This window comes from Anneissia japonica, unplaced genomic scaffold, assembly GCF_011630105.1.
Source record: "Anneissia japonica isolate Jap-2015-1 unplaced genomic scaffold, ASM1163010v1 scaffold1889_len2455224_cov183, whole genome shotgun sequence".
Lineage (NCBI taxonomy): Eukaryota > Metazoa > Echinodermata > Crinoidea > Comatulida > Comatulidae > Anneissia > Anneissia japonica.
In genome coordinates, this window is record NW_022752980.1 from 235,282 (window position 1) to 258,029 (window position 22,748).

A 22,748-nucleotide genomic window follows, 5' to 3' on the forward strand; every position below is an offset into this window, starting at 1 on the left:
ATAAGGTTCAAAATCTTTTTAGTAGGGTGCTCGACACTGGGGTACAGCTAAATACGAAACAAAAAGAAAGCCAAAACTGGATAACTTCATAATATGAAGTACTCCAGTTTTAATATTATTATTTATTTCCACCAGAACATTGTTTCGTGCTAACCACACTCTTCAGGTGGATACGTACAACGCCTGAATAGTGTGGTTGGCTCTGCCAACAATGCGAAACAATGTTCTAGTGGAAAGAAATAATATGAAGTAATCAGGTTTTGCCTTTGTTTTGTTCCGTATTTCAATATAGTGTAGTATACAGTCTTTATATAGTATTATTGTGATAAGCCATTATGTTATATTAATACGAACATCGAATATTTCATTAAAAGTTATGTTTTATTTATAATTAAAGAAATTTGCGATATTTACTGCTTGAACGGCGGAGTCTGTGTCTCGAATTACGGAATCGAGAACTGCCAGTGTATGTCTGGTTTTTTTGGACCAACATGCAATATATGTAAGTTTTTACAGTGATAAATGTGGATTACGTATTAAGCAAAATATAATAGTAAACCTAGTGTTCAGAACATTATTAAAAATGTATACAACATGATCACTTTATAAAAACAATTGCACAGTATGTATTGTATTATATTCAGTTAAATAGCAATATAATTACCTTAATGTGGGTTTTTATGGGCTATAAATTGAATTTCGTTATCTTTAACGTTATCTTCAAGAGTACACAAGCTTTAAGCATAAAAGATACCGTGAAAATGTCATGTCATATGATTAAAGCAGGAAGAATGAATGCTAAAAAATTAAAAACTCAGTTTACAACAAAATACTTAGCAAACGTTAAGATAGATGTTAACATGAGTGAAAGTTTCAAGTTTTAATTTAGATACTGCATATCTGTTCTTCACCTATTATTTATTTTATTAATGATATTTAAACGAAAGTAAGATAGAGACTGAGATTGATTATTCAACCTTTTTAACTTTACACAATTAGTCTCACATTATTCAATGGCACAAATTTGGCTATGTATTGTACAAAATGGATTGAAAGCTAAGAGTAATGGAAAATTAGTAACATTATTGTAGTCAGAAAATAGAATATTGTAAACAAATTAGCAAATATTATTATAAGGAAAATGCAGTTGAAATGGTACATTTTTCAGGTATTTTTATTCGTCTTCAGTTCGAACGATTAATTACATAAACAAAAACAAAACAAAAAAAAATTAAGAAGATAATTAAGTAATGTGATATTTAAAAGTTCAAATTGAAGATGTTTTGGTAGTTTACAATTAACATTATGGAACCATGGTGTGGATGCCGGTTTGACTTTATGTAAATGAAATTTTGAAATTAGGTGATTTGGTAATTGGAATATCGAATTCTGCAAATATGATACGAATAGGTAACTCATTGCCAAATATTCCCCGTTTTTGTAGACCAATGCGATTACATTCAATTAATTTTTTTTCTTTTGTATTTGTAGCACAAACTCAATGTGGTTTTGAAGATCCACACATTTGTTACTTCGTACAAGATAAATCCGATGATTTTGATTGGATAAGAACTTCTGGATCAACACCCTCATCTCGTACTGGCCCTGACTATGACCACACATACGGAACATTACAAGGTAATGAAAAGCTGACGTTATTTTTTTTTATTGAAATAATGCTGTATATATGCTGCAATAATTATACAGCACAACTTCAAATATACGTAAAATAAACCTCTCTCAAATCAAAACAATTATTTCATCATTTGCTTACAGGTTTCTATATGTACATCGAAACTTCAAATCCAAGAAACTATAACCAAACAGCACGCATTTGGACACCATCATATCCTGCAACGAACGGCACATGCGTGGAGTGGTTCTACCACATGTACGGTGCTACAGTGAACACATTGAATGTGTATATAATCAATACAGGTGGTACTGTTGGTACACCTGTGTGGACAAAAAGAGACGACCAAGGAAACTTATGGCGACTTGGACAAATCTCTGTTAAAACAACCAGTGCCTACGAGATAGTGTTTGAAGGAATTGTAGGAAGTAGTTACTCAGGTGATATTGCTTTAGATGACTTCAAGATCACCGATGGAGCATGTTTGATAAACGGTAAAATACACCTTAAAGGGGAAGTGCGGGGATGAAACGATTAATTTTTAATTTAAAATAGAGGGATGGGCGACCACAATGACGGCACTCGATTTTGGAGCGCGGTATTCGAAAACGAGGCTCGTGAACGGGTCCCAAAAAAACCCCGGTTCTACAGGATTTTGAGCTAGTGTTAAAAGATAGGGAATTATCCTAAAATGTACCGACTTTCAAAGGCTTGCATTCGGTAACCCCATAAAAAATCGTGTTAAACTTTAGATATTCCAATGTAAATTTGGCTGTTATTTTTAATTATATAGGTTTTCACTTATGAAAATGTCTCAATTTTGTGTAAAATAACAGTTTGCCCCAGTTTTTATTTCGGAAATTTGCGCTAGACAGGGAGTCAGCTGATTCACTCAACCGTAACGAGCTGGTAACGACGCAGCCAAGTGATGAGAATGGTCGTCGCGAGCGGAAAATTGAAAAATTAGGACTGGCGAAAATATTCAATAATAATAATAATATAATAAGTCGAAGGCATTTTTGAAGAATGAATCTTTCAAAAAGATATGTTTGCTGGTTTTGATAAGGAAGTCTTGGAAGTGGTGATCTTATAAGTGGCGTTATAAATAGGTTTGTTACCAACTTGTCTTACCTGTGTAGGCATAGCCTAGCATTAAGTGCAGTACTGTATATAGTTTAGGCCTAGTCATACGAACTATAATAATATTTCAAACATTAGACAAACAAACAACACTATTTTAAATAAAGTACATTAATTTACATGTTAATTATTATATCCATGGAACTATCTAGGACCTACTACTACTACAGTATTTCTAAAATGCCAGTTTATTCGTCGTGGAATGTGGATGAAAACTCGAAAACTAGCTCAAATTTGCGCGGAAAATGGCTAGGAAAAATGTGCACAGAACTTAACTTCTGCATGATACATTGGCAATGGTTATAGATTCAGTTCAAAAACTAATTCTGCTCGGAAATACAACCATACCTGCCTTAGGCGTGGCCCTGCTAGTTCCATGCAGGATCAAACACTAGTAGAGGGTCAAACGTCCAGCCATTTTGATGGTCAAAATACAGGAGCATTATTATTAATGTACATTAGAAAAGATTGAGAAACAAGATAGTCTATTGTACATATATTGTAATTGTCTTCATCTGTAATTTTTAAACTAATTTATATTTTTATATTTAAAAAAAGTATTATATTAATGAAATAATTAATTCCATTAAAAATAATTGTTTAGGTTGTGGCTATTTTACACCACTTTGCAATGCATTTGAATATGGGCTTTTCACAGTGATGGTTAATTAAAATATATATATTTTCAACAAAAATTATCATTGCTGATTAGTGCCAGAATGATTAATTCCTTATAAAGATATTGTAATATCAATACTAATTATTTTTGAATGGTCTAATAATAGTCACTCTGATTTTTTTTTTTAACTAGTCTGTTCAAACTTTTTATTGTACTTCTCTTACAGGAAATGTCGACATGTTGGATATCGATGGCTTTCATTTGGTAGGCTAAAGAAATCTGACAGAAGGGTCATCCCATCTTGCACTGTGTGATCAATTAGGGACAATTTCCCAGAAGCTGTGAAGACTGCCCTGGGTTTTTTGATGATATAGATGATGATGGAATTATTTATAAATTGTTGTGGAAGATACCTGATAAGTCCATCCTCATTAATGCAACAGATCTTTGTAAAGGGTTCATTCTTGAAAATGCATGCGTCGATCTGTGATCTGTTTTTTGCCAATCTCATCACTCATGAAAGGAATTTTGTCAGCATTGGCCTAGAGCTTTTGTATATCAAATTATCAATTGTGTGTAACCTTCCAGACCTAGTCTGTAATTGAAATTGTTGCTATTGATGCAGATAGGCCTGCAAAATTGATTTCAAGAACATTTTGTTGTTAAGTACAGTACAATGTTTTTTTTTGTATCTTCCCCACTCTCGTCTCATATTTTAAAATTTGAAGCTAATACAGTATGAATTAGAATTTTGTGTACAGTAAATAAATGTAACTTGTTCTTCCCTATTTTTTTACATTGGTATAAACTAACTATAAATCCATATATTTAATATTTTGATAATAGAGTGTGTTAATTTCAGTGATATATATTGTAATGTCTGACTGCTTCAAAGTTGCTTTATTCTGTGTACAGTAAAACAATTTTATATTAACTGAGAAAATACACTTGTAATAAATTATTTGCCATGTACAAGGATGATAAATTGTGTTTCAAAATATTTATTTAGTAACACCAGTAGTCTTGAATTTACTGTATGTACAACAATAATCAATAACCAAGTGAAGCACCAAAAATATGGATGTTGAATATCATCATGAAAGAAGAAATCTTGGCTATGGTAAATAATACAAGACCATCAGACTTGATAAATAAAGCAGTGCAGTTAAAATTGCCTAAGACAACTAATAATATACTCTAATAATTTCTAAGTCGATCTAATTTTACATGCAAAATTTGTTGAATTTTCCATTACCGTAAGTGCAAGTCAAATTCTGTTAAGGTCAAACAATTTCTCAATGGAATTTTGGATACGACATAGGCAAGTTCAACTATATATTTCAAAATACTAAACATAAAAAATGGTGTACAACAAAAAAATTGAAGATTTCTCTTAAATTCCAATACCACATTGATCATTATGCAGACAGACATAGGCATACTCCAGGCATTCAAAAATAAGCAGATTCGTAGAATAACTTTACACAAGACTGTACAAAGCCATACATTAAAATAGTTGTTCCTGTATATATTGAGCCACATTTTCATACCGTATTATCAACTTCGCACATTACATATTTCAAAATTAATCCTCACAATTTGTTTTATAATTCTGGGTCACATTATTTGCTTCAAAGGGATTACTATTGGATGGGATTACACTGTTTACACAGAAAGTACAGCACTTCATAATACCATTTACTAATATTAAAGATATTTTGCAAGTAAAACAGGTAAAGTACTGATACTGTACAGTATTTATTTATTTATTTATTTATTTTATGCGTAAAAAAAACAAAGTGTGTGGCATTTCAGTATATCTTCAGAAAAAGTCACTAGATAAATCATTTTAATTCAATTTTTTTTTAATATTTTGGCCTCACTCACTCGCTGCAGAGCTCTGAGCATCGCCACCTTCTGCTAACTATGGCTTGGACATGTCCATTTCATCATGTCCACACAGATGAAACTGTCAGCATCAAATCCATTTGAGCCTGTCATTTGCTCCTATTGAGGAATAAATATACAATAGTTAATGCAATAATGCAAAACCAGGTTTGTTAAAAATCAAAAATGATATCAAACATTGGCATTTGCTGCTTTATCAATCACATACCATACTGAGATACTGTATGTACTCATCTGAAAAGACATTCATCAATTGACAGTATTTTCAGTTAAACAAAACTTGATTTTTAATTACTTGATTGAAGCCTTCCTGTCTCCTGGTGTGTAATGTATTATTGTTGTTTCTTAATAAAACTGAAACACCATGCTGATATTTGTTTACCATGCCAATATATTTGTTTCATGTAATCTGGCTGAACAGTGATGAGATATTCACTTAATTAATTTTCTATTGCTCACCTTAAATTGTGTGTAGCTTCAGCAAACAACCCGAGTGTTCCTTGCCAGCGTCTTGCTGGGTGCTTGTATGCTTTGTACCACCTTCTTCCGTAGATGCCAATGTTGGGTGGTTGTGCTCACGGCAAATGTTGTCGTATTTTTGTCTTATCATTGCGACTGACAAATACCTATGTGACCAGAGTGTCATGTTTCGGCCTATCACATATCTTGTCCTACAATTATTTGAATTCCACATTTCAACAACTGAAAGTTAGGTTTGTAGTAAGTCATTCCATATGAATCCAACACACTTTTTTGCCCGACCCCCTTCAAATGTTGGGGGTTCTACCTGAGATAACCCCACAGTGAAATTTTTGGCTCCGCGCCAGCATTTTCTGATGAGCTAGAGCAATTTAAAATGTTCATGAGATTTGGCTAAATAACTCACCTTCTGACAGACAACTGCTAATATCTCTCTTGAAACTCAACGTATTGGAGACATTCTGGTACCGTTGGATAGAGAAGAATATTCTCTTTCCAATGATATACAACTCGATGATGTCCGGACTAGTGAAAATTATTCCCCCCCCCCCCACTTTTTCCCAAGAAAATGTGTCGTAGGGGCCTATTTAATAAAATATCTTCTGAGTGAGAAATATATTACTGAAAAACATCCCCACTTTTTCTCAAGAAAATGTTTTGTATCGTATTTAATAAAATATCTTCTGATTGAGAAATATTACTGAAAAACATTGCGACAAAAACTTCCGCCCCACAATGAATGAGAGTGGCTGATTATAGCGCCACCTAGCGTCCATGATTTTCTATGGATTATGTTTTGTCTTACGTACACTGATTGGCTTGAAGTAGGTTTGATTACGTGGTCGAGTTCGAATAGTAGTTGATCATCCAATGAGAAGTGGATCATAGTTTATGGTGATTTAAATTTCTAATCTCTGTATAAAACTTATAAATATGTTATCATACTACAATTAAAGAGTTTAAATGCTACAAATAGTTTTCAATTTGACCCTGGTCATTCCATGTTAAAAGGATTAAAACTGATTTAAACTACATTAAACATAGGCCCTATGTTTGGCTGGGTGGCGGTCTTACTAAATAGCCTATAGGCCTAGTCTACCGCACAGGAAAAAATGTAGGCAGCTAGCCTAGATCCTATTAAATCACTAGAGAAAACATTAGGCCTACAATATTAACGATTTTCCATTGCCAAGATAATTATGAATGAGTCTTAGTAGTAGGCAGCTACTTTGAATTCAAATGACGGCCATTTTCATAGGCGACTTTAGACTCACTTGGCACTTAGGCCTATTTATAAGCTTAGGCCTAGCCTAGGTCTAATAGGGCTTAGTATGAGTAATTACTGTAATAATATTTTGATGTTTTATAATTATTGTCATTATTTAACAGATGCTTTAGATCTTGTCAAAGTTGCCAATGAGTTTTGTGTAAACAACGAACACCGTTTTAATATATTTGGTACTTTCGTTGCTTAATGATACTTGGTAGCATCTATAATTTACACAATATTGCACATATGCACATGTGGTTAGACTATTAATTGGTTTATTGTAATGTATTAACATAAGATAAGATGCCATGGAAAACAGGTTTTAAAATAAAATAGGTACTCTTGCATACTCTTTGTTTCTCGTTCTTTAATTCATTTTTTTATTACAATATTACAAAACATATATGAAGTCATTTTACAGGAGGACGATGCCTATCAAATAACTTAATAAAAAAAATTCACTAAAATTCGTCAAATATCCGTGGCTACCGACTGCTTATTCCCCCCCCCCCACTTCCAACTTGCTTCCTACGGGCCTGTCCAGACTACAATATCTATAATTATTAAACGACTGACTTATTACAGCTGTACCTCCACATTACAGGTAAGCATCTACTGTGGGTAAAACATCATGAACATACAGTATAAATTAAGCCATCCATCATTGGCAAATGAACAAATGTGTTAAGAATTAAATAATTAAAAACCACATACCTCCTATAACCCTAACTCCACACAGTACAAATTCCCAAGCAGCCCATATCTCTACAGACACCCCAAAACTCCAAAGGTTTAAATGCTACTCTTGTACACAGTACAGTATCATAGGATTATCCCCAGGTAATAGAATCATTATTAACTAATCACAAAACATCTCACGATGTTAGGTAGGCTCATCATAAACATGACCAAGCAAGCATATATCACAATACAGAACAGTATATTATAATTATTATCTACCTGCAGTGTTCTCTGTCAGGAAGTACTTGCTTAACTTGCCCGGACCTCTGCCTTGTTCTACTATACTACCAGTATTAACTACCGTACTTCAAAGATGATGAACATGGATACACCTGATGATGTAGCAAATTATGCTTATTTTATGAATGTTAAATGAAATACAATTTTCTATACATAGATATTATATAGTCCAGTAGTTATTAACGATCGCAATTAAACAAGTTAACCAACATCCATTCTAATTTAATCATTAACAAACGCAACCCTATCGTTCGTCTCATGGGTGCAATCATCTTTGTTTACATAAGAGCGCCACCAACGTGATATAAAGTTACCTAACTAACCGCAAAAAACGAGCTCACGCTGTTCAACGTGATCAACTACACTGATTAAACAATATTAATACCGTTTAACTGTGAATTAATCCAACTCTTTCAACATTATTATATAGAGATAAATGGGACACACATTATTAATGATGTGGTTATGATTCTTAGTCCAAAATTTAACATGTCATCTCATTACAATGATCAATGAATAGCTGTAGCACAGCATTACGGTACAACTGGTTTGAGCATGCACATATTAATCGGCTGTCCGCCTAGGCCTAGTTATTACCAAAGATAATTTACAATAAAACCACAACTCATGAGTAAAAGATAGCGATTTATCTTCAGATAACTATTCATAAATTTAACTAATTTAAACTGTTTATAAATTCAACGTACTAGAACAATTGAATGTCATAAAAGCAGTATTTGGTTTACGACGACAGCAACACACGTCTTGTCACTGCTCAGACCTGCGCAAGTAAAGGACTGAAAACGTGTTTGGCTGGCTACGTAGGCCTTCTAACATGATACGCGCAGTGAAATATATCTACGCCCGCCGCATCAACGCAAAGTGAAAACAAACAAAAATAGTTTATTATTATGATATAGGTACGGTAATCACAAAACTCAGCTCCCCACATTAATTCAAAAGACATTTAATAGGTTTACTAACTAATGCATAGCATATTGTAGCCTGTGTCCCTGTGTATTCAGAACACATGTTAATTATTTAGGCTACATATTTTATAGTCTATGTATTTCACAATATCGTCAACTTGAATAAAATAGGCGCACATTTATTGTTATTCATATTGCATTATATACGGTAATATAATTTCGTTCGTGTTTCTTGCATTTTCATTTATTCATGGAATAATATGCATACTGTATCCTATGTATAGGGCCTACATACGGTAACGCATATTTTATTTAATTAGCTTGCTGCCATTATTTTATAGCAAAATGTTGGGTTTTTATAGTTTTAATCTTTACTAAAATGGCTGGTCTGTTTCTGAGATACACATAGTAACAGTTTTAAACAGTGATTTTTATTTTGACTTTTTACTACTTTACTATTTTAAATTGTTAATATCTTAACGTATTTCTCTTCATTGCCAAGTTGTTTTGTCGTGTGATTGTTAATGTAATTTTATCCTTCTTAACCAAGACTGTTGCAAAGTAAAACAAATTCCTATTTTACAATGTACAATAAAGTGTTCTTGAATCTAGACTTTTTTTTAGGTATGTCACAACATCAGTCAACTTGTATAAATATAATAGACCATAGTCATTGTTATTCATATTGCATTATATAATGTGTTCGTGTTTCTTTCACTTTATGTATTCATTGAGCAAGAAGCATCTCATTTCATATAATTATAGAATTGATAAGAAATTTTGAACAATTTATTTTTATATAATTTTTGCAATACTCTGTTTCATATTATTTTAAAAAACTAATTGTGATTTGGTTATTATTTTTCTAGATATAGCATTCTTAACATGATGACTGCACTCTCGAAAAACGGCCCATCAAAACCTAGTTTCCCCACTGGGAAGTGGCAGGTTAGAGGGAGGTCCCAGCCGGCCCCCTCCAAATTTTAAAGTGCAGGCTATGTTTCATTGCGTCAGAGAAAGTAGAATTTGGCCTACAAACGATATTGAGTTGTAAATTATTTGTCCGGCCAAAACCGGACCAGCCGGACCGCTTCCGACGCCCTTGCTCACAGGGTAACAAAGTTAACTGTCGGCCGCGTAATTTAGCACTAAAAAACCCTGCTAGTCGTGGTTTGTGATTGTTAGTAATCAGAACCTTATAAGCACCAATGAAGACCCTTAACGTTTTTAGGAGATCGGACAAGGCTAATGTTGACACCCGATGTATACTTGTGCGAATATGTGCCTAAGGACCATATCCATCCGTGGATTGTAGTGAACTTGCAGGCGTCACTTTGAAGCCTGGCCCCACCCTCCTCAAGTCATCACCTTTCTTCACCTGAACAAATTATTCATAATGTCAGGATTTCACCATCACTTCACTTGCTTGACCAAAAATATAGGCGAAGTATCACTCTATCTGAAAGTTCAGGTTTCACCCTTTGACTTTTTTTTATAGGGTGAAGCTTCACTTGTCAGTTTTTGGCAGGTCTGAAGCTTCACCAGTGACTGTTTCATCATACTGGCCATTTGCATAGTTCAAGCTTCACCACTGTTTCACAATATTTGTCCACTTGCATAGTTCATACTTCACCTTTCAAAAGACTGCAAATCATGACATGTGTAATCCCAGTAAACATTCGCTATTTCGAGTTAGTAATTCGTTATTTCGAATTACTAACTCGAAATAACAAATTACTAATTCGAAATTTCGGATTAGTAATCCGAAATAACGAATTACTAATTCGAAATTTCGGATTAGTAATCCGAAATAACGAATTACTAACTCGAAATAACGAATTACTCAGGAGCGAGGACGTAGGCCTAGGCCTAGAGAGAGAGTTTCGACGCGGTAACGTCTTGCCCTAGTTTTCACACGTTTCACTCGGTTTCAGTAATTTTGAAAGGAACACATAAATCATGCTGTCATAATAGCGTTGTTACAAATAAAAAAGAACTAACATAATTGTCCATTTAATATTGGCATGTATTTAATAATCTATTCATTATTTACTACAGTGAGAAAAGAAAGAAAAGCAGTATTTACACAGGATCTCAATAAATAGCTATTAGTATGGTGATTATGTCTTGCTAAGCTATACTGGAAAAAAGTATACCGTAGTTTATCATAAATTATAAAGTACTGTATAATGTCTGTTTTTGCATTATTAATAAAAAATATTTTCATTAAAATCGAGACAGCTAAAAATAATTATAGGCCTATGTTTTTCTTAAATTTTTTTATGTATAAACTTAAATCTTTTTTGTTGCAGTAATTTTTGTTGTACTGTACACACTGTTTATTGAGAAAAAAAAACCAGCTTCATTCTCAAAGTAATTCAGTTGTTGCAATTCGTAAAACATTATACAAATACAGACTCTCTTCAGGATTATTTGGTTGAGACAGTTGTCTTTCTCTCATTAATATCGAACAAAGATCAAACACATCTTTGTCACATGTGTACTGGCTCTTGAAAATTCACTCAGAGTAATTCGTTATTTCGAGTTAGTAATTCGTTAGTTTGTATTACTAATTCGTTATTTCGAGTTAGTAATTCGTTATTTCGAATTAAGTAATTCGTTATTTCGAATTAGTAATTCGTTATTTCGGATTACTAATCCGAAAATTCTAATTAGTAATTCGTTATTTCGGATTACTAACTCGAAATAACGAATTACTAATGCGAAATTTTGGATTAGTAACTCCGAAATAACGAATTAATAATCCGAAATTTCGAATTAGTAATTCGTTATTTCGGATTAGTAATCCGAAATAACGGATTACTAATTCGAAATAACGAATTGCTAATTCGAAATTTCGGATTAGTAATCCGAAATAACGAGTTACTAATTCGAATTAACGGATTACTAATCCGTTATTTCGGATTACAAGTCCGAAATTTCGGATTACATTTTGATGATTTTATATACTTAAGTGGTACGAATAGGCTTTTGTATCATCCTGTAAGTGGCAAGTGTACTTACTGTTAAATGTCAGGGAATTCAATTTAATTTTTAAATAAAAATTAACTGACCTAAAATAGCGCATTCTATAATTTTTGCCTAAACTGTATTGCGAGAAAAATAATGCAGCCCGAACTCGTACATAGCCTGAAGGAGGCGGAAACTAAAAGAGCATGCTCACCGTGTGTGTGCTGATAGGTAGTGATTGGGACACCAAATGTCAAAGTTCAAAGATTAACTTTTCAAAATGATCGAATTAAGCTCAAATTCACCAATAATTATCTGACTGCAGGGTTTCTATTTATTTTTAGGCCTGTTATTACTATCCTTACCTTTTAGGTTGATATCGTGAATTTCCATATGTAGTTAGCATTATGAATACTATAATTATTGTTTTACATCCCATTATGAATACTATAATTATTTATCTTGTTTTACATAATGATCACTGTAAGTTGTTATTTTTATCAGTTGTAAATTGTAGATTTCCATCTATTTTTTTTTTTCTATTGCAGAAACATCAACCACATATGTTCATTTAACAGATTCTACTGTTAACCCTGTTACTGTTCCACAAACAATGTCATTTCCTCAAGATCTAGATGATTCTACAACTGATATATTTGATGTTACTAATACGTCTCCATCTAGATCCACATCGGCAAACTATGGAAACTCAAACGTATTTAACATATCTCCGACGCCATCAACATCAAATACTGGTACAGATAATTTTAAAACATCGCCTCTTAAATCATCGAGTAGTGCCACAGATTATGCTGATTCAACAAATCAAACTTCAATCGTTAATGCAAAACCAACAGTTGAAATTGAAACTTCAACTAAACATCAAAAAGAAACTAGTTATTCGTATACTGAAGTTATGTTAACTAAAACAGATGGAGAGGTAACTACAGGTATGTCATATAGGCCTAGTCAAATTGCTACTTCTAGTTTTGATAAAGCTCCGTCTAGTCCCGACAATGGTCAAACAAATTTGTTTTATGACGTTAGTGCTACTTATCAATCAACAGTCATAACCGGCAAGACATTTACCGAATTACGAGTCCAACCTTCAGTGACTCCAATGAAAACGACAATACCTGATGATCGCGAGACTACAGCTATCAGACATCATAAAACTAGCGGCATATCTTCAGCACAGGTCAACTCTAGTCCTACACAATATAAAGAAGGTTCCAACAGAAGCAAGGAATATACGTCTCAAACGGCACCGCAATCAAACACCGGTTTAGAGCATCTAAGTAATGCGACTGAGCCAGTTAGTGTGACGAAGACAGAGGCTGGTTCCACCATTTCAAATAGTAAGCTTTTGTTTTCTTTAAATACCAATATCGATAGGAAACTCTAGGAATAAAAGCGTATCGTAAGTAATGTTTCTTGTCGAAGTACACAACCATGTATCGGTAGTTAATTACCGTGTAATTGGAATGAACCATCGTTTGTTTTTGATGCCCACGACTTTACCGGTACCCACGTTGGTTCTACCGTGATTTTTCCAAGGATTTTAACTATGACCAGGATAGGAAGCTGGCTGGTTTATGGGGTGCCATACGCAGCAAAAGTTAAAATCAAAATGAAATTGCAAAATTCAATGTCTAAATTTATCAAAACGTAGGCGTAAATTTCTTAAAATATAGATTTAGTTTCCCAAAATGAAGCTCTAATTTTTCAAAACGTAGTTCAAATTTTCCAAAATGTAGTTCTAATTTCTTTAAAATGTAATTGAAATTCAAAACGTAGGTCTGACTTGATCAAACGCCCTCTCGAAATCCTATTCCAAAACGTAAATAAAAAACCAGCCTGGTTTGAAATGCATTTTACAACAACACCCGTACTGCGTATCGCCTTGGCGTACAGCTAGGTCTGGCCGAGAATTATGGTACGGTAAAACAAAGCAAAATAATAATTTCACTTGGCATGCAAATCAATCATACTTACACACTTAAAATCAAACTAATCTACCAAAAAAATCACCTGCTAGTTAAGATATAAGGCAAGTATGTTCACCAATTTGATTTTAAATTGATGTGATTTTGTTACAATGAACATCACATAGGCTAGCCTAGGCTATGTCTAACCGCTTATAAAAATGCAGAAAAAAAGACCAAAACAATTTAGAATGAAGTTCATCTAACTACCGGTACTGCATTAAAATTATTCGTATTATTACTACTTACTTATATAAAATTAAAATGTACTGCTCACAAACGCCAATTTTTTATTTTAATACGTCGTTTTTTCTTTCGCAGTGCGGGCCGCAGTGTCGCAAAGGAAAGTTTTATTTTTCTGAGCATGTGCAGATTGTGCTTATGGCTCATTAGCATAACAATACCACACATAAGCCAATTAATAACTATACATTAAAAAGCGAAAAACTAGCTATTATTATACTGATGTTGTGTTAACTCAAAATTAAGGTGGGGACTACAGCCATGCAATATGAGATACTATGTCTAGTTTCGATAAAGCTCCGTTTAGTCCCGAAAATGGTCAAACAAATTCGCATTATGACATTGTTGCTACTTATCGATCAACAGCCTCAACTGGCAAAACATTTACCAATTTACGAGTCAATTCTGTGACAAGTATCAAACCTTCAGTCACTCCAAAATAGCGACAAGAGCTGGGACCACAAGACTACAGCTATTATGGAACTAGTGGCGTATCTTCAGCACAGGTTTACTCTAATCACACATAATATTGAAGGTACCTGAAGAAGGGAGGGAGATTCGTAACGGCACCGCAATCAGACACTGGTTTAGGTGACTTAAGTAATACGACTGAGCTATTTAGAGTGACGAATAGTGTATATATATATTTTTTTTTTATTAAGTAATCACCTTTTGATCTTAAAGCACAAGCTGTGAATTACCAAGAGGCTATATCATTGACACTGCAAGGTCAAGAAGAACAGGTCTGTATAAAATAAGCAGTGCATCACAGGTCTGTATAAAATTAACAGTGTAAATATTTTGTGATGTAATACCAATGGTCGGTTACTTATGCATGTGGTTTTAAAAATGTATGAATTTGCTGTGTATATCAACTTTTAAATTTATAGTATTACGTATTTTCAGTGGATTAGCGCAAAACAAACATTTCGTGCAAGTATTTCTAAGGCAGTGAACTCATTTTGTCACTCGAATGCTCGCAAGTGTTGTTCTTTGACAGATTTCAATGAGTGAGTGAAATTGTTATATACTTAATAATTATACGTTTCAAATTACTTTGTTTTTACGTGTATCTATTCATTTCACTCCACATTACTCTAAGCCTAACTATAAGAACCAACACTACTTGCAGCTTTGTATAAATATATAATCGATAGGCCTATAATTCTACATTTAACAATATATAAATTGTATTCTATGGTATTCTGTATTTAAATTAAATTTTTAGACAAGATACTTTAGATGGAGATGTTACAACTACTGAAAACGTCAACCTGAATGAGAGAATATCTGAGAATCAGATTGTTATAATACTTTCAATTAAATACAACAATTATATTGAGACATGCTCCCAGAATGATGAAGACAGGGCCAGGAGAGATGCAATTAACCAATATAACAATTTATTTAGACAAATTGTTCGACGAAATACAAATGGTAAGGGAATTCTATTAAATTAGGAATTCATGTATTTGGGAATAATTTTAAAAATCCATTATTCCAAACTTTAAATCTGACTTTGCCGAGTTTACTGATTCAGGCCGAACAACACTTACTAGATACACGTTAAATTAGTTGAAATGTATTCGACGTACCAGGCGCATTAGTAGTTCATAGACAGACGATTGCTCTTAAAATATGTACCGCGTCATAATTTTTAGTTTAAAAATGTTAAAGGGTCATAATTAATCAGGCACAACCGCACAGCGTTCAAGTTGTTTATTAATTACATAAATTATTTTTAATCGTTATCGTTATTTTAACAAATAAAATGATCTTTTAACATAACAGAATATATTTCTGCTGATGTTGTGAAATCTTCGATTGAAGAAGGGAAAGAAAATATTGAAGCTGAAATCCGGATGGACATCGTGGACGTCTCTGTTTACAACACAGATGACAAAAATGAGGACGATGGCTATAATTCGAAGTCATACACCGTCTTTATTGTGGTTGGAGCGTGTTTGGCAGGAATGGGAATGTTAGTCTTTGGAGTTTTCATTTACAAAATGTGCGTATACATTTATTGCTTGAATTGATTTAATTATAGACAAAACAAAATTCTACTTTAATGGGGTTGACGGAGGGAAAATGTTGGATCAAATTCAGGGTACAAGGCCAGTTTGATCACCGCTTCAAATATTCATTATTACAGCATCTTTAATGCCAAATATTGGCCTAATGGCTGGGTTTTTTTTATCGTGTCATGGTGGTGGTATTTTGCTTTTCCGACACGGGTTTATAAGCGGGTAATACAGTAATTTACTGTGATAGGGTCTTGGTCTGTGTGGGACTAACGCGTTAATATTCAAACTCCCCAGAAATATGTAGTTCGTGCAAGTTTGCCAATGTGATTTTTTGGTTTTTGAAATGCCCAAAATTTAATCATAAAGAACCATTATGATAATAATACATATTATTGTTATTATTTATTAGGTATTTTCATCATTGTCATAATATTATAATAATTATTATTATCGTCTTCATTATTATTAGTATGCTAAGTTCAGTTTCAATACAAACACATATTTATTTCAATTAAAGGAATAAGAAAAAAATAAAGAGAACCATGATTGAGGTCATACCCCTAACAAATCATAAAGAACCATTATGATAATAATACATATTATTGTTATTATTTATTAGGTATTTTCATCATTGTCATAATATTATAATAATTATTATTATCGTCTTCATTATTATTAGTATGCTAAGTTCAGTTTCAATACAAACAAATATTTATTTCAATTAAAGGAATAAGAAAAAAATAAAGAGAACCATGATTGAGGTCATACCCCTAAAGACGAATTCACTCGATACGGTAAGTCACCAGATCTCAATATATGAAGATCAAACAATGTTTCCAACTTAAAGCTAAACTGAATAATGTTGAAATGAATGCTTTATTCGCACATTAATGTTTAATTTAATGCAATAACAGTATGAGTATTTATTGTTCATTACAATAATATTAACATTTAACCAGGGTTCAGTAGTTGGTAGAGCATTCTGGTTTGAATGTGTTTGAATACTATAAAATGTAATTTTACAATCTTTTTCCGTCGTTAAAACTTTCGAAAGGCAAACATATGGCAATGGTTTCCATTGTCCATCATGAATGTAAATCAAAATGATTTATATAATCTCTTTTAACCATCGCATGTAAAACTGTTTGTTTATATTCATAATCAATTGCATATATGCCATAATGTATTAGACCAATGTTTAGTCTTTTACATAATAATTAGGCCTATGTCTATCTTTGTCAACATTGAGCCTGCTAATCTGAACTTACGTTTCATTGGTCCTTTTAAAGCAGGAGTTGGCATAAATATCGGTCGAAGGGCTAAAGTGAATTTTTGATTTAACACCGCTGGCCGCACTCAAATTTTGATGTTTCCAGTGAGCTTCCAAAAACCTCGAAGCACTGCTTTTACACCACTTTATTCTCAGTTTTAATGTTACTTTGTAGATATGATGGGTGTCGGGCCGTAAAAAAACAAGGTGTTCTCTAGCCAATGTTGCTTGGTGGGCCGCACATATAGGGTTGTTAATTCATTGTCGCGGGCCGCCAACAAATCGCTGTTGGGCCGCATGCGGCCCGCGGGCCGCACTTTCCCCACCTGTGTTTTAAAGGCTACTCAAGTTATCGTGTAGCTAAGTATGTAAAGGGGTAGCTGATATCATCTTTCGATAAATGCAATTTTCATTTAAAAAAAAATCACAATTATTGTCTATTGATTCTCATTATACACAGGAACAGTTGATAAATTGTTGACTGCATCGAGCTTAACAGGAAATCTAGCAGGATCGCCGAAACCAGTGAATGTGTGGGGCAATAATAACTAGTTCAAAAGTTATAAACTAACCCCTCGTTGAAATTATTTCTTCATTATATTATTAAAGAATTGTCGTTTAAATTTACAACTGTATATGCATATGTAAAAAAAAAAACTATTTTCCTGTTATTATCAAACAGTATATACATAATAATATATTGTTTTTCAATGCCATTTTGTTTTCCTTTGTATAAATGTAGTACAGTACCATATTCTGCGGTGTTTTTGTTTTACTATTGTAATGTAGAACAACAGAGTTAATTAGTACACAGAAACACAAATAAATTACGAGATAGACATGACCAACTTCATCATATCATCATAATTAAAAATCATAATACCAAAACATTCATTAAAATCTGTTTAAATCTATAGGTGAAAGAAATTAGCAAGGTGGTCGTAAGTGAGGTTAATAACAAGTATACATACGTTTCCCATTCTTTTATATATAAAGTTTTTAAAGAATTTAAATTTGGTCCATCGATTATAAACTGGATAATGGTCTTATATAACGATGCAATATCTTCAGTCTTGGTGAACGGGTTTATATCTGAATCTTTCCACGTTACTCGGGGATGCAGGCAGGGGGACGGGCTGAGCCTTTATATTTTCCTTTTGTGTGTTAAAGTAATGGGAATGATGGTAAGGCAAAATAAACGAATAAAAGGGATTAACAATGAAAATCATCAGTTTAAATTATCTCTGTATGCAGATGATACCGTGATTTTCACCAACGGATCAGAACAATCTATGTATGAAACTTTTTACGAATTAGATAAATTCGTCTCGATATCTGGGTTAAAAGTGAACATCAACAAAAAAACGTTATGTGGATAGAAGTACTATTTGTGGCAATATCAAAGTTCATTGGGTTAAACCTTTTGAAGCGGTTAATATCCTTGGGGTTGAATTCACCCAGCCGCTAGAACTCATGATTGATCTTAACTACAACATTTTAGACAATTAAAAATCTTTTCAATATTTGGTCCCGAAGAAATCTATCAGTCTTAGGTAGAATAACTGTAGTCAAATCTCTCTTGATCTCAAAGTTGACATACCTTATTCTTACATTGCCTAATCCTTATGAAACATTCGTAAAAGAAATCAACGGAGTGATCTTCAATTTCATATGGTATGGTATTGTTATAGTTCAAGACTATTCAAATGGAGGGCTTCGTATGATTGATATAAGGAGTCAGGTAGAAGCCCTACAAATAACATGGATTAGAAGATTTGCATTGACGACTAACGCTAAATGGTGCAATATCTTTAGAAATCTAGTTTGCATTAATGATTCCAATGACATTGATGGTGGCTCCGCTATATTGCTTGGAACGCATTAATAGCCGGTTCTGGTATGATGTAGTACTAGCATGATCAAATTTTGTTCATTTAAACTCGCTATTGGACGATAGTGATATGCTTAAACAAACAATATGGCGTAATGGTCGTTTTTGTGTTGCTGATCGCCCCGTTTGTAACAAGAAATGGGCCAGAAAAGGTATCCATACGGTCAATGATATTATTAATGATTATGGAGCATTTTTGACCATGCACGAATGTGTTTGTAAATTTAACATCAATACAAATTTCATTGAATATTACGGATTGATTCGCTCAAAAAAAATCACTAATTCATACTAAGTTTGAATGTCGATTAGTACGAATCACTTTTCCGTTTAATATTGAGGTGATTTTAAAGGACCATAAAGTGTCAAAAGAATGTATTAAGGTATTTTGTTCTAATTTGGTTTATAAGGAAATATATAAAGAAAAATGGCAGAGGGATATAGGAATTTCAAATAACAAATATAATAATATTTGGGAAACTGTGTCAAATGTCACTTTCAGTTGTACTAATGTTAAATTAAGATGGTTTCAATACAGAATCATTCACAGGATTCTAGGTGTTAATCATTTTTATTTAAAATCGGTATATCCAAAAACAATACATGTACTTTTGCAAAGAAAGTGAAGAAACACTCGAACACATTTTTTCTTTTGCCATGTTAGTTTTTACTTTTGGAATAAAGTTTGTTTGGAATTAGAAACATTCAAATGAAGGCAATCAACACTGTCCTAACCCTCTGCCGTTTACACATATTATACCGGAGCAAAATGCAAAGCATTCCATGCCTTGTATCTATGCTTTAAATCTTGAAATAAAAAAAAAAAAACTATGAAATGGAGAAATATATATTGCCCTGGTTAACTGCAAAGAAGATATTTTTTTTTTAAAGGAGTTCTCTGAAAAACGCAATTGACTCATAATTAATCAAGTTGTGTATTGTAATTATAATAATTCTTAAGTTATTCTCTTTTCTGTTAATTTTTGTGATTTGGTTTTATGCATTTGTGGCTAATAAAGGTGGCTTTGCCACACCAAATAAAAAAAAGTATACATTGTTTACATTATTATGGTTTTTCCCAAAAAATTAATACAAACAATCTCTCCATCATGGGCACTGGATTTCTATAAGTTTAGATGCGTGTATAAGCGATTAATATCTTAATAATAAATAATAAATACATTTTTTAAATTCAAATTGAAATTATGTATTTCCACACGAAGTTCATTGAACATAATTAGCAATACAAATGTTTATCATAGTAATGAAGTATGATTAATGATAAATACTTACAGTTTATTGTGGGGGTGGATCACTTAAGGATTAAGGATCGACCAACCCCTTAAAAATAAGCAGAAAATTTTAATCTAATAATTTTAAACAAAGATAACACCAATAAAAAAAAAACCTCACTAAATGCATCAATGAATAGCTTAAGCCTATATGGTAAATTTTACATTAGAACAACTGGTCTATTGTTTATTATTAACATAAATCGTGGCATAAATATTGTTTGTATTTAAATTTAAAGAGGTTAAAAGGTGGAACTTTTAAATTGTGGTGAAATGAGTTCCATAATTGAGCTCAATTATATTTTGAATATGTATTAATAACTAGTACGCCAATCGACTTATGCTAAAGACGAAGTTTTCGTTCTTGATATACTTCATTATTGTACTGTAATGTATTTTTATTTGTATCCATGTCTTCTTATGTTTGTCTAATAGTATTACTATTATTAAATTTGAATACATTACGATTTCTGTACTGTCATAAAGTAGTATTTTTCACGTGAACGCTGTGGCGTTGACGGGCGGGGGGGGGCGGGGGAGAGCGCGCGCCAGGTCTCCCAGGCCCGAGGGGCCCCGACATTGTAGTGTAAACAAAATATAATCATGTAAAGTATAATACTTTGGATTGGAATCCTACTTGAAAGTACACGAAAAAACAAAGTAAAAGAAATCCCCATAGTTAACGGTCACAATTGACAAGATTGATTTATACGACATGCAGTTAGCCATAAAGTTCACTCTAAGGATTCAGGGGAAAAATCTGGTTTATTGCTCAAAAGGTTTCAAAATATAAAGTTGAACGATTTCTTCATATTTTGAGACTGCTGTAGTTATGGTGACACAATGTGGGAAAAAAAACCACAAAACAAGTGTCCCCTTAATAGTGGTTACAACAACTAAAATTGGTACATTAAAATAGGAGTCCATAATACAACTATTCAATTTACATATGTACCGTATGTAATATACTGTCAATATGCCATTACATTAAAAGCCATTGAATCCAACTCTCTAGAAAGAGGAAACAATATCAATAGATATTTTATCGGCCTAATCTTCTTCCAGGTCTTTGGCGTTTGCATTTATCTCTATCCCATACATACACATATTTACTGTACGTATGTATGTTCGTTTTACAATATGTACATAACATTTATATATATAGGCCTAATATAATTATATAATATAATAATGGTTATATCACATGACAGTAACTTTGGTATGTTGATATTATAGACGATAAATACTTGAGAAAAACAGGTATTCGAACCAAAAATCTTTTCTTTACCGTCCAAATATATATATCATCAAAGAAAGGTAAATAGTATTCGAATGTTACATGTTACTATTAATTTCCAGCTGTACCTCCATACTTTTCTCGCTTAACGCCCTCTCAAGGCGCACTATTGTGTAATATATATTACCTGACAGTTATTTGAATATGAAACCATGAAGCATGTGCGTTATAATGGTTATGACGCTCGCCTTGACAGCAAGAGGTTGCAGGTTGGAATCTCTTTGGAGGCCTTATTACACAGTGTATTTATTTATAGAACAATATTCGTTCCATCATGTCCTTATTAAATACTGTATATGTACCTTTAATGATTTATATTATATTTATTCAACAGTGTTAACGGCTAACTTCCTTCAATATCATATATAATATACGACAGTATTTCTAACCGTATTTCCAGATTTATCTGGCCAAACGCCCTCTTGAGGCATAGCATTGTGTAATACAATGTTCCCGACGGGTATTTGGACCTGTTCAACCATGAAGCCTTCGTGACCTAGTGGTTATGACGCTCGACTTGTCAGCAAGAGGTCGCAGGTTCGAATCCCGTCGGAGGAATTTTATACACAATGATTTTTCATAGGACTTTATTCTTTGAAAATCTACAGGGTAGTCTACGATGTTCTATCATGTCCTTATTAAACACTGTATATGTACCTTTGATGATTTATATTATATTTATTCAACAGTGTATATATATGCCTATATATATACCTATATACTCACAAATAATAATGCAAGATGAACAGTAGGTTCATATATACATATACAAATACTAGTAGAAACATTGATTATATTTATTCACTATAATAT

The 22,748-nt window shown here is 32.8% G+C and overlaps 1 protein-coding gene across 2 annotated transcripts in view; it reads left to right on the forward strand.

Annotated features, from left to right (window-relative positions):
- Positions 1-20,115, forward strand: part of LOC117122536 (MAM and LDL-receptor class A domain-containing protein 1-like) — a 114,460-nt gene extending 94,345 nt beyond the window's left edge. Inside the window, exons 19-29 of one of the 2 annotated variants that reach the window (XM_033268130.1) lie at positions 398-502; positions 1,492-1,638; positions 1,777-2,127; positions 12,479-12,880; positions 12,998-13,288; positions 14,843-14,901; positions 15,065-15,168; positions 15,387-15,595; positions 15,950-16,169; positions 16,913-16,979; positions 17,916-20,115. In XM_033268130.1, coding sequence (XP_033124021.1) covers positions 398-502; positions 1,492-1,638; positions 1,777-2,127; positions 12,479-12,880; positions 12,998-13,288; positions 14,843-14,901; positions 15,065-15,168; positions 15,387-15,595; positions 15,950-16,169; positions 16,913-16,979; positions 17,916-17,936 — 1,976 coding nt within the window. In that variant the 3' untranslated portion in view covers positions 17,937-20,115. Of the gene's footprint in view, positions 1-397; positions 503-1,491; positions 1,639-1,776; positions 2,128-12,478; positions 13,289-14,842; positions 14,902-15,064; positions 15,169-15,386; positions 15,596-15,949; positions 16,170-16,912; positions 16,980-17,915 lie in introns of both variants that reach the window. The other variant, XM_033268129.1, reaches the window with a different exon arrangement.
- Positions 20,116-22,748: the final 2,633 nt, after the last annotated feature.